General features: G+C 32.6%; 1 protein-coding gene across 2 annotated transcripts in view; it reads left to right on the top strand.

The window, feature by feature from the left end:
* LOC129962869 (protein draper-like) overlaps positions 1-17,851 on the top strand; it is a 107,755-nt gene that overhangs the window by 70,023 nt on the left and 19,881 nt on the right. For both annotated transcript variants that reach the window (XM_056076880.1, XM_056076872.1), the window contains exons 2-4: positions 14,901-15,009; positions 15,687-15,782; positions 17,723-17,829. In XM_056076880.1, the coding sequence (XP_055932855.1) occupies positions 14,909-15,009; positions 15,687-15,782; positions 17,723-17,829 (304 nt within the window). In that variant the 5' untranslated portion in view covers positions 14,901-14,908. The remainder of the gene's footprint in view (positions 1-14,900; positions 15,010-15,686; positions 15,783-17,722; positions 17,830-17,851) is intronic.

Below are 17,851 nucleotides of genomic sequence, written 5' to 3'. Positions count from 1 at the left end.
GAAGTAATTACATCTGAAATTGTTCCCTATTGCCCAGTAATTTTCATTTACATTGTTTGCTTTTAATCTTTCTCCCTTTCTCAGTGACCTCTTGGGGCAGCCTGGTGGTAAGGTCTTGACTTCGAAACCGGAGGGTTTCGTGTTCGAGACCCGATTCCACTAAAGAGTCGTCATGTAAGCGGGTCTGGTGCACGCTAAATTCGTCGGGATGAAATGTCCTTCCACTGGTGTGGTGTGGAGGTTTAGAGAGGAGGGTGCCAGCTCAGGTGTTGTCCTCATCATCTAAGTCGGTACAAAATTACGAGGTCCGTCCCAAATTAGCCCTAATGTTGCTTTAAATAATATAATTGAACTGAACTGAACTGAACTCTATGTTCTCTTTCTCTTTCATTTTGATATTTCAAGCAACTTCTTTCACTTTTTTCAGGTAAAAGCATCAGAAAAGCTTAGTTCGCCTCAACGTTAGGATGATGCGCTACGTAAATTTTCGCATGAACTTTTAATAAATGATGATAAAACTGCAGATTCTCCGAAAATTAATGAGATGTATAATTTTCTCAGGAATGATACCCTCGGCAGTCGTCCAAATTATTTCGTGCGCATCCTCCCCTCCGGATGGAATCCATCAATTATTTAAAGAACCTTCATTTCCTTTCAGAATTTAACATTGTTATCTTATTTTTCTATCTTTAACTATTAGGTTGGAATACCATTAAATATTGTTTCTCATAGATTTTGGCAAAGTTTTCTTGTCTTTTGCTTTTTTTTTCTTTGCTATTGTTTCGTTCAAGAATAACATTCCTTTGATTTAGGTTTTGTTTTTCTTTATCCTACTATAAATCAATTTTTATTTCATAAACTAGTTATGAAGATATGTTTAAGCATTTTTTTTATCACTTTTTCCATGTTTTAATTCATTTTTTGCTGGTGGGGAATTTTTTTTATTATTTTATATGTTGATTGATGTGCGTGGAATTGTCCTACCCCCCCCCCCCCAATATTCATGTTTCGTCATTGTGTTAAATATTTATGGTTTTCAGGCATGAAGTATTTAATACTCATTAATACATTCGCTATCATTATGTTCTAGCATTCATTTTCATTTTGATCTAAACCACGTTATCGTGTATTACAAACCACATTATGACGTACTCAATTCCATATAGCTTTTGGGGGAAGGGAATTATTATGCATTTAAAGTTGTGATTAAATGGCTCACTGAATCTTAATTTTGTTTTAATTTTTCTTTCTGCCGTCTCCTCGGATTTGTTAAGTACATCGTATTACTTTGTTTTATATAATTTCCGATTTATTCGTATTCATTTCAGTCTTTTTCAGAAAATTCTTTACAACATGTATATTGTGTTTTTGAGCTCAAATATAAGTACTTATATTGTTTACTTGATGCCTTCGGCGACTAGCTGCTTCACCAGGAATACTAGTTGTACTTGCTTTCAATTAAATTGCTTATGCCTAATTTGATGTTCATGTTTCTCCCAAGAAAAAGGCATTGAATTAGAGCAGACATTAACCCTTTATTTGCCGAATTATTTTACCATCAATTTTTCAAATTTATTTTTGAATCATTAGTTAAGTTTTGGTACAGAATAAACCCAGAAAGAAGGGAAAAACCTTTTTAATTAATTAAAATAATTTAATTAATCAAATTAATAATTTAAAAAATGTTATTTTTAGTTCACATCTACTACTTTCTATTGAAATAAGTTCTTCGTGTTCTTTCGAATACTGTAAGAAAAAAAAAAAATAGTCACATTGTGAAGACATGAGCCATATTTAAACGGTACTTCAAAGTACCATTGGCAAATAAAGGTTTAAAACCGTATTAAATAGTTTTACACGTTTTGTTCATTGTGTGCGTGGAACATCCTAATGGAACCAAGTGCCATGACATCATTGCACTATTAGGCAGCGGTGGCCTGGTGGTAAGGTCTCGGCTTGTGAGCCGTAGGGTTTCAGATTCGTGACCCGATTCCACCAAAGAACAGTCATGTAAGGGGGTCTGTTGCACGTTAAATCCGTCAGAACAAACGTCCTCTCAATGGTGTGGTGTGGTGTGGAGAGGGGGTGCCAGCTCAGGTGTCGTCCTCGTCATTTGACTGTGGTTCAAAATGACGAGGTCCGTCCCAAAATAGCCCTAGTGTTGCTTTACAACGGGACTTTAATATGACTAAACTAAACTAAATCATTGCACTATTAAAAATGCTAATGATCTTTTCATCTGTCTTCTAAATTTCACGGTATAGTGGCTTCATTAATTTTTTTATCTAAGTCAAATTCTTCTTAGTTAACTTTTACCATGGAAGCTAATTAATACGTGATGACTCATGGAAAACAGTTTTGAATTTCAATTCTACAATGAAATCTGTTGTTGAAAATTACAAATATATATATATATAATTACCAAAATTTATGAAATTTTTGTTTAATAATTAATTTGGTATTTTTAAAAAGACATTTTTTTAATTTCAAAATTGTGTAAAAATTGATTTTGCGCCAGTGTTTTTTGAAATTATGGCGGAGGGAGGAAACATCAATATTTCGCTCAATTTATAATACAAATTTCAATTAAAACACTTCGAGGTCCATATTCCCGCCATCCAAACTACATTTGTGCTAAATTTGGTAACTCTAGGTCTAAGGCAACAATACATACATTCATCTTTGTTATTAGTTGAAATTTCCCCACAATAAAGTTAATCCCAGCTCGCCGAAACTCGGCAAAATCCCGGGACCAGACCATAGGTTCAAAATAAGAAAATTTTGTGTAAAATTATTACAAAAAAAAAAAAAAAAAAAATCTTATTTTTAAAAAGAAGTGTTAGATAAGAACCCCACGCCAGTGCCGTGACCTGGAAAACTATGTCTGCTCTCGGTGATGTTGAACTAGAACAGGATACATCGTGCGATTCAAAATTACGCATTCATTTAAAATCTGGAATTTTTTAAGCCTTTAAATATTTTAAAATTGATTAATACTGTTTGATGGTAACCATTAGATACAGCAAAATAAATTTAAAATCTCATTAGAAAATAGCCCTTAAATAATTACATTATGTTTGTATGTAGTGAATCGTATTTTGGTGGAAGATTTATTGTTTTGGAGCGGTCTCTTAATAATTTTTTTTTTCTTATTTAGTTTGTGATTAAAAATAATAGAAACCACGATCATATAATAAGTGGTTAACCGATTGTTTTTGTATTTTTTGTGCAAGCCGATAGCCTTTTAAATAGCCTTCAGACAAAACTTGTTTATTTTGCTGTTTAACCTTTCAGCGGAGATCACGAGTTAACTCATCATCACAAAATACTTTTTTTTTTTGGTAATCTGAAGCTGTTGAAGGAAAAAAAAAAATCTCACTGTATCAATGGAATAATTGAATATTTGTTCTGAGCGTGCATTATTTGTAGTGATGACTTCATAATTACTTGCATAGAAAGTAAAAGCGTGATTTCGTCTGCCCTGACAGTGAGTGAGTGAGAGTGAAGTTCAACCCTTTACCACCCCTACCCCAGCCAGTGTTTGAATAAAACATATGTCGTGTCATTATTTATAATGATGTGGTAACTCCCGGCATTAAACCGAGAATTGTGTGTGTGCCCCGGCAACAACGCAACCGCAAGTGTGTGGGCCATGAGTGGCACGTGAGTGTTGTGTGCATGTTGATGTTGTCTCTCTTCCTTCCCCTTTCAGCACTTGAAAAAACAGCTTTTTGTGGTTTGGACGTCTGTTGACAGATAGAAAGCGGTGCAGCACAGAACCTTTTTCGTGCTTTTTTTTATTTCGTATCGAAGCTTGCAGGAAGTCCTTAGAAATAGAAGGGACGTAATTGAGTCACAGATTTCGGGCTTCCTGCTTGTGCGTGCCCTTTGATAATACAGCGGTATAGAGGGGCGTCAACAGGGGACCCGTAACGAGCTGCGTGACATTTGGTCAATTTTTTCGGTCCTGAGAGCCGGGCGAGAACGACCTTCTTCGAATTGCTCGCCACTTGAGGTAACAGAAAAGTTAATCTGCTTGTTAAAGTGCTTTGGGGAACTCAATATTCTGTTAGGTTTGCGAACGCATTTTGATACACCAGTTTCCGTAAGTCGTTAGTCTGCAAATGTGTTGTTAAAAGGGAACGGCTGGCTGTAAGGATTACCACTTGTTTGCTTTCTCTAGGTGTTGTTACCAATCGAACTTCAAAATTCAACTTTCATATGTTTATATATTTTTCTGAAACGTGTAGCTCTTTATTTTGGGAGTGACTGCATATAAGTTGAGGTTTAATAATTTTTTTTACGTATTTAGTTTTTGTTAAATGTTTTTTTAAATCTTTTACCGAAATCTTTATTATCCATTTTTTATACTTTCGTTCGGAGAACGAAAGTATAAAAATATACATGGGGGGGGGAGTCAAAGAATAATGATGCAAAGGCAGGGAAATCGCTTTCATAAGGGGGGAAAAAATGCTCAAAAATAGAAGTAAACTTTTCATTTTTATTCTTAGTACTTACCTCAATATGCAGTGCAAATGAGTTGCGAGTAGGGAATAGTTAAAATACTTTGTAATAATACCAGTATGGGTGGTCTTCCCAAAACTTTCTCGCATACTCTCTAATAAAGATGTTATTTCAGAGACCGCTTTGCATGGAATTGGCATACAATAATTACGAAATATGAACTTTTGGCATGAAATTTATTATTTTTACTGAACATATCATGTCATTCTTGGCGGGTTTTTGGCGATTGATTCCTGACATGTTAATATAATCCAAAAATAGAAATTATGTTTTAGACGCGTTTTTCCCACCGATTGAAACAAAAATTTGAACTCAAAGCTACACTTGTAATCACAAAATTTAATCACAAAATTCTGTACTAAATTTAATATACTTAACTCATTGCATTTATGAGTTGTAAGGGTTTACATGTTTCTGAATGTAAAGACCAATAGACCGGATTTGGGTGAAATTTTTATAGAAGTCTTCCCTAGAAATATTCTTTAATTGATTAATTTTAATTCTTTAATTGCTGTTTTGTATTGTACGGATTTTGCCTAAAATGAAATTAATACTTGTTTGTGAGTGAAATATTGAAATTTTAATGGCTGGTATATTTACAATAGTAACAAATATGTATGCTACATGTAAGATGCAATTACTACTACTTATCAAAATATGCAATCCAAAATTGTTTTCCTTTGCACTTGTAATTCTTTATATCTTCTATTTATCTTTCTTTATTTCTTATTATCTTTCAGTATCATAAAAATGCATATAAATTATTTCTGTTCTTTCTAATACAAATGTCTCGAAACGTTTTGAGTTGGTTGCCAGACTCTTATTTAACTTGACCAATGATTCGATACAATTTTCTTATCTTGGTATTCAGTGACGAGAAGCATGAAATTTCATAAAGGTGAAATTTAGAATTTTAATACAGTGTGGACAAATGAAATCTAACAGGATCATCGGGGGGGGGGGAAATGGAAACGACGGGAACGTTAAATCGGGAAGCATTTTTTTTTTTTTTTTTCTTTCAAAAAGTGTATTTAGTTTTCTTCTCTAGAACGGAGTTATACAAGAAACAATCATTTTTACCAAGATAGGTTTCGCATTCGTCTGACCACTCATCACCAAGGAAAACTTTTTTTACTTACCTGCGTGTTTCCGTGCATTATTTCGTATAACTAAAGGAAAAGCATTACGTGTGTTTTTAGTTATTGCATTCATTTGCGCTCGTGTTACCTTGTTCCTTGTAATGGAAAATATTTAATACATTTTTACTTCAAGGCAAATTACCGTGATTGTAATTATTATTATTAATAATAATGTTGAAATGGGTGAGCGAGCATAGTGATGAAATTGAAGACTCATATGGTAAACACTGCAAGCACGGAAGATAAAAATACTGGGAAATCAGTAAAATATCTCATCAGCACATAGGTGACCATTTTTTACTTGCAAGTGTTTTTTACGCTTACCATTGCTCATTTGTACTGGCTTAGCGTAAGTCAATTTACGACCGGAGCGCTGAATGATTTTTTTTTTTCTTTTTTCGCTCCCAGTCATTATTATTGACTTTCCAAATATAATCGGCGTCCGGGACATGGTATTATTTTTCCCCCTTTCGCTTTTAAAAAGTTACATGAACGCACTAATCCATTGTCTCCTTGTCACCGACCGGAACATCTATATCCCCGGGTCACCACGCCACTGCTCACTTGACATTTTTGTCAGAGAAATTGTGATTTTTTCTTTATTCTTATATCGTTTAACATTGATATTAAATATACACTTATGAAGCTTCGAAGAATATTACATCTTATATAAGAATTATTGAATGTATCATTTGTAGACAGTAGCACAAAGCACCGAGACATAGTAATGGAAATTGATCATTTTCTTACTGATTAAAGTAGCTTTATGTTCTTAAATTGAATGGAATTTTTTTTTCAGTAAATGTGGCGTGGATGTGTGTTGTTACGTTATTTTTTGTTCCTGTTTAATTCTGTTGAGTAAAAAAAAAAAAAAGAAAAAAAAGTGCGATAGCCGAATCTGTTTGACGTCACACAGGGTGTAATATCAAATTTATGCAATGAAATATGACTAAAGTAAGATATTTATTAGCAAACTACCCGGTATATTTAATTTTTATGTTTGTATTCTATCAGAACATTCTCTTGAGTAACGCCTATTTCTGTCTACTTTCTGTTAACATCTGGCCTTGTATAGAAACTTTTAAGTTTTAGAAACTAAGAAGTTGGATAAACTAAATTTTCCGTTTGAGAAATATATAAAGACCGTTAGCGAAGTTTAATTTTTTTTCTAAGGACTCCAATATAAAAGAGTCGATATATTTTTCTTCCTCACTAAGTTTGGTTCATTGCTCCAGCATTAGTTACGGCCTTGACTGAGTATGTTCGTAAGCTTGGATATAAACACAACTTCATTTTTCTTATTGAAATTTTAAATTAAAAAAAAAACTGTATGCTGATGAAATAAGCTTTATAGATCTTGAACCCATCAGTGCATCGTATAGCTATTTGGCTACATGTTTTTATTTACATTTTTAAATTTCGTATGACAAGTTCCAAGAAATAACAATGTTTGGAAAGTCATTTTCAAATACTTTTTTATAAAAATTTGTAGAAAAGACGATGTATTATAATAGCGGTAGTAGAATTAGATTTTAACTGTAAACTTGGAAAAATATCAGGATGGCTGTTGTATAAATAATTCTACCATTAAAAATATAATCGAAATACTTTTTTTGCTTCATTAAAAAATATATTGCTAAAAAGGAACTTTTATTTTTATTGCAGAATTGTTATAATGTAATTTGGGACTCTGAAATAGTGTTTAATTTATAATGTAACCATTTGGTATATTTTAAATTTTTTTAATTCAACGAAAAAATACTTTAAAATTATTTAAATAATTTTCTTGAATTATATGCAGCTATTCGAAACACATTTTTTTTGTAAAAAAAAAAAAAAATCATGCATTGCAAGATTAAATAACCTGAGGGCGGATACCATATTTCTTACTAATCTCATAGATTGTTTCTAAAAAAACAAACAAAAAAAAACCGCATTTTTATAATTTTTTTCTATGAATTATAAACTAAAATTCAGTTTTATGCTCGATTAAAAAAAAAAAAAAGATGCATCATAAAAGATATGTTGATTTTGAAATCACGGAATTGTCTTTTACTTCATTCCTTGTATACATAGCTTTTGACTATCACAATCCACTTGATTTAGGTCTTCAATATGTATGGAGTCTGACCTGCCTGTGCAAAGCTTCTTTTTTGTTCAAAGATTTCTTATTGGATATCTGATACTCTTCGTAACGATGGAGGAAAAAAGGCTGATGAGGCAGTAGAAATTTATGCATCTGACACATACAATTCATCGTTCAAAACTGTGGCTAATTCTCGTGACAGATTTTTTGAAGTCTGGATTTGTCGTCGTGTTATCGCGGCTCCTTTGTTTCGCAAGCAACGTGATTTTTCTTGCAGGTTGAAATACTGCTAAGCTCATGCATTCGCCCACGCGTTTTCGTGTGAAAAAAAACGTCTTAAAAAGAGGTCAACCGTTCTCCTGTTACATTCGTTTTTAAAAAAGACTAAAAAGATGTCCTGGATGCGTATGCTAATGAAACGCTGTCTATTTAGACATGTCCGGGTATAGCTCATGAAGGATTTGTCCTAAGATTTAGACAGTGTCTTATCAAATTTTGCAAGTTCTGAAAGCGAATGAACAGAATTGATTTTTAAAAAAAAGATCGACAACTTTTGATATAAAAGATCCTAATTTAATCGCTTATAATAATTAAAAAAATTATTCCTGAGATATAAATGTAAACATATTTTAGCACTTGCATGGCCGAATAGAAGAAATTTTTGAAATTTTAAAACTTTGATTTATTTTACCATGGGAGGCATAATTTACTTACAAAAAATAAATAGTAAGAAATACGTCAGTCTACACCACGACACAGGAGCAGAGGAGTCCAAAAATTTTCCCTTCAATGGTTTTGCTGTTAGATTTAGATAAAGGATTTCTTTGACACTTATAATCCTGGGAAAGGGAAACTTGTCTTTAAAAAAATGTTGTTAGCATTAGGGATATTTATCTTTCCGTTCAATGCGTGAGAAATTGCTCACGTCAGCAGTTTTACAGAGCGCGGGCAGAATTAATTAAATAGAAAAGTGGGAATTGGATCTGGAAATAAAACATTTTAGAATGAAGTCAGTATGGGTTAAATTAAGATAAAAATTAGGAAATTAATTAAGATTTAAATTAGATTAAGAGATATCGCTACATAAGTATATTTTCGCCGGTAACAAAAACTTAGTTATATCTCTAAAAATAATTATATTTGTGTTAAAATAATAAAATTCCCACAAATATTGCTCTTCTCGTTTAATCAACAAAAGCAATGCACTTCCCTTTCCTGGTAAAGTGTTTATACATCCGGTTGCAAGTAACTGTTTTTACTTTAGGCACGATTCTGAACTAACACGATTTGGAATTAGAATTCTCCTCGTAAATCAACATTAAAAGAATTCTGTGTCAGAAAACAATTGCTCTTGAAAGATTGAGCACGTGTTTTATATTTTATAAACCAGACAATGTATTTAGGATGTATCTACAAAAATACTGTTGAAATCCTCATGCTAAGAACAGCTTTTTAAATATTACAAACTAACCGCTGTTACAACCAGCTAATTCGCCGAAAAAAGTGGTTATTAAAATTTTCTATATTAAATATTTTATGTAGTTTTTCCTTCGTATACTAACTTAGCTAACTATGTTTAAACATTAGATTTTTGCTGCATATTTGTAGTTTGTGCTAATTTAGAAGCTGTACAACGTTCTGTTCATTGTGGAATGCATTCCTCTAATTTTTCGGCATCTCATCTAAAATTTTAAAGTGATTAAACGTCAGCTAATGTAATAAATTTTTATTTTAAATAAATTTATTCTTTTAAAATCTGAGGGTAAAATGTATAATTATATAGCATTGAAATTTGTACTACGAAAACTTTTTCGTAGTTTCAGTATATCTCAGAGGATTATTCGTTGGAAATTTCTGTGATTGAACAAAAATTAACCCTCTGAAAGCGTAATTTTTTAAAATCACTACTTAGATGCAATCTTTGCAAATAAATCAAATCGATCTTTTCAAATATTTTTAAAGCAAAGTGAACTGATACTATATGTTACACGATAATAATATAATAAAAATCTGTAATCGTAAAAATAAACTCCCTAATCTGCGAAAAACGCGGGATGCAATAGAAAATGGACTGATTGCCAACCCGAGGAAATCGCGGCATACGCAGCTGGAAGATTTATACTACATTAAAAAAATGTTTTTAAAGCTATAAAAACAATAATTCTTTTTTATCATCCAATTATGTTACAGGATAGAACAGTAAATTTTAAAAATGGGCCCATTTTTAAAATTTTTCGTCATTGTTTATTTGTGAAGTTAAATATCACTTTTAATTAAAAAAAAACATTTCAAAAATTTCGTTAATGCTTACTTTAAACAGAAATCTATTCAGCATATAAAAACACATTTCGTATTTCTCAGATTTCCACTAACAACAATGAAAGAAAATTTCAAGGTGAAATATTTACAACAATAATGAAAACTATTTAAGTTTTATGTCAACAATGAAATATATAAATTTTTAATTAATTAAAATTATTAAAATATAATTCTGATGTGCACATTTCTACTCTCGAGCGTATATATGACAAATATATATAATAAGCGTATATATGTAATATTTGTAAGACTACGCCAAATAGTCTTTCCTATAAAGCATCAATATACACACACTTCATCTTTATTATTAGTAGAAATAAAGATAAAAAAGGCATTTTTATGCTCATTTTTAATTTTGCTTCAAAGCTACGTATATTTATCTGTATGACTGAATATGACTATTGAGCTACTGTTTGCTTATTCCTAAACTATTACAAACCAGAATTGCTTCGCTTTCTACCGTCATTTTTGATTTCTGTTTCTCCTTGAGTGATCAGAATACGATATATTGTAAGGCCGAAGTCCTTTCCTTGCTGTTCTGTCCGTCGCACGTGCGCAAATGAACCACAGAAAAACCTTGTGGTGACATATCCGCTCTGATCGGATCAAGGACAAAAACTCGACGTTGTTTTCATTTGTAATCTCATTTTATAATTTTCTTTCTCTTTATTCCATTCTATCCACCATAATATTCGATAACTGCACATTTAAATTAGTTTAATATTTTTTATAAATGTTTTTGGTAAATAAATGATGATCAAGTTAAATATATAAAATTCCAACTACATCTGGTGATCCGGAAGTTTAAATTGTCAGCTTTGCAACTACTAACATGTGTTCCAGTTAGGTATATAAACCATGGACAGTGTTTTTTTCTCGACTTTCTCGTGTATTTAAACAATTTAGCTCGCGTTTTCCACCCCTGTTCTTCTTTTGTGCACTTCTGCATCCCTTGTACATATAACAGGGTAGAGAAGTGCCGAGATGGAGGTGGGAAACCCTCGAATGTCACGGCAGTCCGTTAAGTGTAAGTGCACACTTCCTTCAGGGGTGTGATTCTTCCACGGATCCGCGATTTTTCACTTTTATTTTATTTATTTATTTTGTCATCTTTTTCTACTTTTTAAAGAATTTGCAGTTCAATTGTATAAAAAGAAGGACTATTTTAAAGGTAAAGTGGGTAGAAATCTGTAAGCATGAATTCAGCAGCAAAGGACTACAGAAAAGTTCTTAGCAAAATAAATAAATTGTGACATACAATTAAGTCTAATCAAAATAAACTGCAAAGGAAATATCTGGCAAAGCTACCGAATTAGAGAGAAATATTCATTAAACAAAAACGAGATCCCAAATATCAAAAATTTCTTCTACATCTGAACATTGTACTCAAAATGAAGCTGCTTGTTGCATCGGTGTGATTGATGCTCAAAAGCAAACTTTGAAACTCCTAGTAAGTCATACCACTGAAAGATCTGTGAAAACAAACAAACGATAATGTGCCCGAGATATGCCGCAAAGGTCTGTTAAACATTAAAGAAATGTTTGCTAAAATATGCTAGTGAGATACAGCTACAATAATGTGTTGACTTTCCCTTCATACTTGTTGCCCTATATAGTACATTGAAATTTATCCTGGACAATATATTCCTTAAAGTGTCGTTGGGAAAATCATATGCTGTTGACTTCTTATATTTATTTTCAAAATATTTATAAAAATAAAAGCGAGTTGAGCTGTGGTTTTAATAACCTTTTCTATATATTGACTATTTAATTCTATACTTTAAACACATTTTTATTCAAACGTTATTTCATGTCCCTCTTTTAGATATCCTTCCTCCCCCCCCTCCTTTTAATAAATCACATCACTGTTCCTTATATAATAACGCAATATGAGATGCATTGTGCTTTGTAATATATTAAAAAAAACTTTGTAGACATTTTGGGTACCTCATTTTCCATCGATTGGATCGAAAATTGGGCGCAGAATTGCAATTTTGGCTGAAAGTCCCATATCAATTTTTTTATTTATTTAAGTTATATTTTTCAGTTATCAAATTCACATAAATTCGGTATACAATCTAATAAAAGGTCTCCCTTTTAACAGATATGGATCAAATAAAATTAATTCACCTATAATTTTGATGACAAATTTGCATACCAAATTTCATCTATATAGCTAATTCTCCGTGTTTTTCAGCTTTCGTATTTACATTCAAACGGACGGGCAGATGAATTTCTTTTCTGCTGATTTCATCCAGATTTTGGTGGAAGTGTACAAATTTGATATTAAAATAACATATCAACTTTCATCGTTGTGTTAACTTATTGTGTTATCGTCCTCATAGACAGACAGACAGACATAATTCCAAAAATGTTTTTCTCGGACTCTGGAGTATTTAGAACATCGTTAAAATCTCGAGGTCATATTTTTTCGACGATAACGATACTTTCTATTTATTTGCATTCGTTTTTGAGAGAGTAAAAATAAAGTTTTTAAATCCATTGTTTCTTCGCGAACGGTATCCTTCTAACGCCATTCATTTGTAAATAATTTATAAATTTGTTACAGCCTTCTAAACAGCCTATATGTTTATTATAATAAGCGATTATGACTGAAAAATCTTATGGCTCTGATTTTATGAAAATTTTTTAAATCCTTTGAAGTGCAATGCATTATAAAGCTTTTTTTGACGCCATTTAGGATTTCAAAGAGCCTTAAGTATCTAGGCAATTTAAAATAAACTAAAAACTGTTGTGGGAATATTTTGTTTTTACCCCCGCTTCTCGCCATTTAAAAGAAACTGTTACTTTTCAAGGCACTGTTAAGGAGCTCTAAAACAAAATAGCATTGTTTCACTCTACGAACAGAGTGGGGAAAAAAATGCTGCCTAAAATGTTTTCCTTCCTGTTAATTATTAACCCGCTAAGCGTTTTAGCTTCAATCTCCGTCGCGTTTAAGACTTTTCTTTTAACACCGTAACATACCCCCCTGTTAAATACGTATACATCTCCTCGTCGACCATAAACGTTAGCCGTAAAAGAGTACTAAAGGTAGGAAAGGTAATGGCTTTCTCGGCCTGCCCAATATTTTTCCCTTGACACCCGAGTGCGGATAAATGAGGGCCTGTAAAATATTCTCTTCATTTCCTGCCTTGAAAGTGGAATGTAGAGAAATGTAGGATTGCATTATTCTCGGGTTATATTTGTTCTTCGAATGGTGGCATCGGTTCTTTCTCAGTGCAGTCCTGGAATAATTTATAAGGGATGGTGTCCCTTACCTGGTATAAAGTGTTATTACCTCTGCAATCGATCAGTGGCCCGGTGTCTGAAAAATCTAGTAAAAGTCTGGTACGGCATAATGGATTGTTTGGGTTGTACTCTGATTCATTGAGGAGCATTTTTTGGTGGCGATTTAATTGGTTCCTGCTATTGGTTTTAGCTAATTCATTTCGATTAAGAGATTGTTCCATTTTGTTATTTTCTTCAATTGTACTACATGAATGAATGAGTGATCAATCGCTAATTGTTTGTTAGATTCTATAATGCATTTCATAATGCATGATGTGAGTGACAAATGTATCTAATTTTTTAAAAATTCAGTTTAAAAGTAGTTTTTCAGTTCTGATTTGTTTAATTTCTTTTCTATATAAAAATGTCATTCGTTATTTTTTAATAGCTTAATGACTGTGTTGTTATATGAATTATTTCTGAAACTCAGAACTCTTCTTTGATTAATTTAAATTGTAATAGCATCTTATGATTTAATTAATAATACCAATGTATTTAGGGAAAGGCAATAAATGATCGTCCCAGGTTAAATACGGTGCATCTTCATAACTACTTCGCTGCGTAGAGTGATATAGTTACTGTAATCAATTGCAAAATGACCATTTATGACCAACCATCTCCTTTGGTACGGATTGATGCTTGGAGTCAAACCAAACCAAAAGAGGCAAAACCACCTAAAACTCCTTCCCATGGCCGGCGTCCGCCTTACGTCAGGCGCATTTTGCCCTCTTTCCCCTTATTTGTGGTTATGCGGAGACATTTGATATCTGTTCATTTTATCAACAGTTTGCGAGAAGCTCCCGATCGACCTCCACAGGTGACAGTGGTTCTACAATGGGTTAGATGGAAGATTTACATCCCATATCGGTAAAGGCAGCCGTCCATGGGACGGAGCTTAATCCTAATTACTGAGATGCGATACCTAACTCGCCCAACATTTTGCCATTATTTTCTCCTCGCCTTCTTTTACTAGGCCCCAGGGATTTAGCCTGTGGGTCTGGGAAAAGGTACAACCTGCCATCGGAGATGATGTTCACCATTATTGCTGTACACGCAAGAAACCCTAAACTCGACATGCTGAATCTTTTATAATGCCATATTTAATATCTCCATTTTAAGGAGAGATGAATATTTATTTAGGGGTAAATATGCCTTACAGATATTTACTATAAATGCGCCATTTAAATAAATCTAAGCCATCCAACGTACTGAGGGTAGTTAGTCTTCCTTCAGTTAAAATATCAATTAATTACTTTCTTTTTCTTTATCATGATGCATAGCAGCTTGAAAGATTGCATTTAATGAGGACTTGAGAAAAATAACTTATCCGATTTGTGAAAAGTATATTTATTGATAGTTCAACAATGTGGTCAATCATTGTAAAAATTTTCCGTGGGATTTTGGACTATATGGTTGATACATGTGTGTTTCAGTCATATCCTTGTTTTATCTTATCTTTTTTAAAACTGTTTAAATTTTCATCCATTAAAATGATAACGATTAAAAAAGACTTAATGACTAATGACTTTCTTTTTGCTTTTCAGTTTTTAAAATGATACGTCACAGTCTGCTTTTTTGTACAGTCTTCATTTCCATATTTCATTTGTTGCAAGGATTAGAAGATGGGCCAAATGTGTGTGCTAAACAAGAAACGTAAGTTGTTTTTAAAAATAAAATTAGAAATTGTATCTCTACTTTTTTTCCATGATTTTTATGAATCCCATTTCGAAGTGTAGTCTTTTCTGTATTATAAAATTCATCGCTAGCAGTGCTTTTTTTAATTATTTATTTCTATTTTCCTAAAAGTAATTTATACGAATTGCTTTAAATAGATTTTTTTTTGTGTGTAATTTGGTAATTTGATATTCCTATTTTCAGGTACTAATACAGTAAAGCTCCTTTTATATATCCTCCTTTTATATATCATTACAATTACTGTTCATTGCCCAATAATCATGATCATTTTTACCTTTTATTATTTTTTAATAATTAACTTAATGGTTAAATAAAATTATTTATTTATAAAATTTGTTTTTAATCTCTAGACGAAAAATTATAAATAAACACGAATGTCTTATATCACTTGGTAAGGAAGTTGAAATTACAAAAGAGAATTATGCTGTTCTTGTTTAACCAAGCTTGACATTTTTCTTTAAAAAAATACAAATTCTAGTATATTATGTGAAATGCATTTCATAAAAGTTGAATTTCAAAATTAATTTCTAGAGTGAGGAAAATGTATGTTCATTTCTGGCTCTTGATTTTTTTAAAAATCGTCCTTTACAATTGAATAGGATCTATTGAAAATTATTTTACTTTCCATTTTACAGGTATCTTACCACTGTCAGAGTATCATACAATAAACCATATCAAATACGTTCATTTACATGGTGTTTAGCATTCCCACCTAGGTGTTCAAGATATAGGTAAGGATGAACAGTTTTTTTTTTTTTTTTTCGCTGTCCCTTCAATTTGTTTGCCATTTGGTATCTTCTCATTTATTGAAGAAAAATTATATTTTAACATGATAATATTTAGTAATTGGTATGTTTTCTGAAAATTGCAACATGAGTGAGGGGACATACATGATGAACAAAACCATTCCGAACAAACCATTTCTAGAGCTGTTAAATATGGCACATGGTAAGTTTTAGGAAAATAAGCTCTTACTAAAGAAAGAGAATTTTCACAAATTTTAATTAATTGTAATTTTAAAGTTTTCCTTCAATAATTTAGGATTATATAATCACACAAAGACCATTTTTAAGCCACTTAAAAATTCAGCAAAAAATATTTTTCAGATACGCCAATTTTGTCATGTTTCTAAATTTAACAAATTTAGAAACATATATATATATTTAATATTTTACTATAATACTTTTTCATTGTTTTAATGATTGCATGTATATTTGTGTTACTATATGCACACTGAGGTGGCAAATGCCTCAGTGGTTATACCTCCTAATAACGTGTCGGACCTCCTGTTGCCCTCTGAAGTGCAGCAATTCGAGATGGCATGGATTCAACTAATCGTTTGAAGTTCCTCGCAGAAATATCGAGCCTTGCTACCTCTGTAGCAAGGCTCGATAGGCTCTGTAGACGGCTATGTAGACGTTCATTGTTGTGAAAGTGTTGCCGGTACAGGATTTTGTGCGCGAACTGACTTCCCGATTATGTTCCATAAATGTTCGATGAGATTCATGTCTTGGTGACCAAATCATTCGTTGGTATTGTCCAGAATGTTCTTCAAACCAATCACGAACCGGTGTCGTGCATAAAGTTTCCATCGTTGTTTGTATACACGAAGTCCATAAATGGCTTTAAACGGCTTCCAAGTAGTTGAATATAACTATTTCTAGTGAATGATCAGTTCAGTTGGACCAGAAGACCCAGTCCATTCCACATAAAAACAGCTCATACGATTATGGAATCACCAGCAGCTTGCACAGTGTCTTGCTAACAACTTGAGTCTGTGACTTCGTGGAGTCTGTGCCACACTCGAACCCTACCACCAGCTCTTACCAACTGAAATTATGATTTATCTGACCGAGCCATGGTTTTCCAGTCGTCTGATGTCCAATTGATTTTGTCACGAGCCGAGGAGAAGCACTGCAGGCAATTTTGTGCTGTCAAAGACATTCGAATCGATCTTTTGCTTCCATAACCCGTTAAAGCCAAATTTCGCCGCATTGTCCTAACAGATATGTCCGTCATACGTCCCGCATTGATTCCTGCGTTTATTTCACACAGTCTTGCTTGTCTGTTAACACTATGGTTCTACACACTCGCCGCTTGTCTCGACCCTCTGGTGCGGTCGGTCGGTCACTGCATGGACTATGGTGGGTAGACAGATATTATTGGCACTGTGGATTTCGGAATATTGAATTCCGTAACAGATTTCAGAAATGGGATATCCCATGCTTCCAATTCCAACTATCATTCCACGTTCAAAATTTGTTAATTCCGGCCATAATAACCTCAGAAGCTTTTTTTTTTTTTTTTTTTTTTGCATGAATCACTTAAATGCAAATGAAAGCTCTGCCAGTGCGCTGCCTATATCTATATATTGTTCTTGATACTACTGCTATCTGTATATTTACATATTGTAGTTTTCTATCTTTTGTCACCTCAGTGTATTACGCCATTATTAAGTATATTTGTGTGTGCATGTTATCTCTGATGTAATTAAAAGTCGATTTTAAATACAAAATATGAACAAGTCACAGTATATTGTTTCGGATAGAGGATTTTAATTTCTCTTCATCCCTCCCCCGACTGTGTTTCGGAATAGCCTTAGGAAAAATTGGCTGTTCTTTTATGTGTGTATTTGAATTTTTATGCTCATTTTTTATTATTATTTTCTTAGAATCGCTTATACAACAGGATATAAAACAGAGGCAAAAATAAACACCAGGACCGTCAATGCTTGCTGTAAAGGGTTTGTTTTAACGGCTGCCGAAGACAGATGTGTGCGTAAGTTGTGTTTGACTTCCAT

The sequence above is a fragment of the Argiope bruennichi genome, chromosome 1 (genome assembly GCF_947563725.1).
Source record: "Argiope bruennichi chromosome 1, qqArgBrue1.1, whole genome shotgun sequence".
Lineage (NCBI taxonomy): Eukaryota > Metazoa > Arthropoda > Arachnida > Araneae > Araneidae > Argiope > Argiope bruennichi.
The sequence above is the reverse complement of the archived record's forward strand: the minus strand, read 5'-3'. Positions and strand labels throughout refer to the sequence as shown.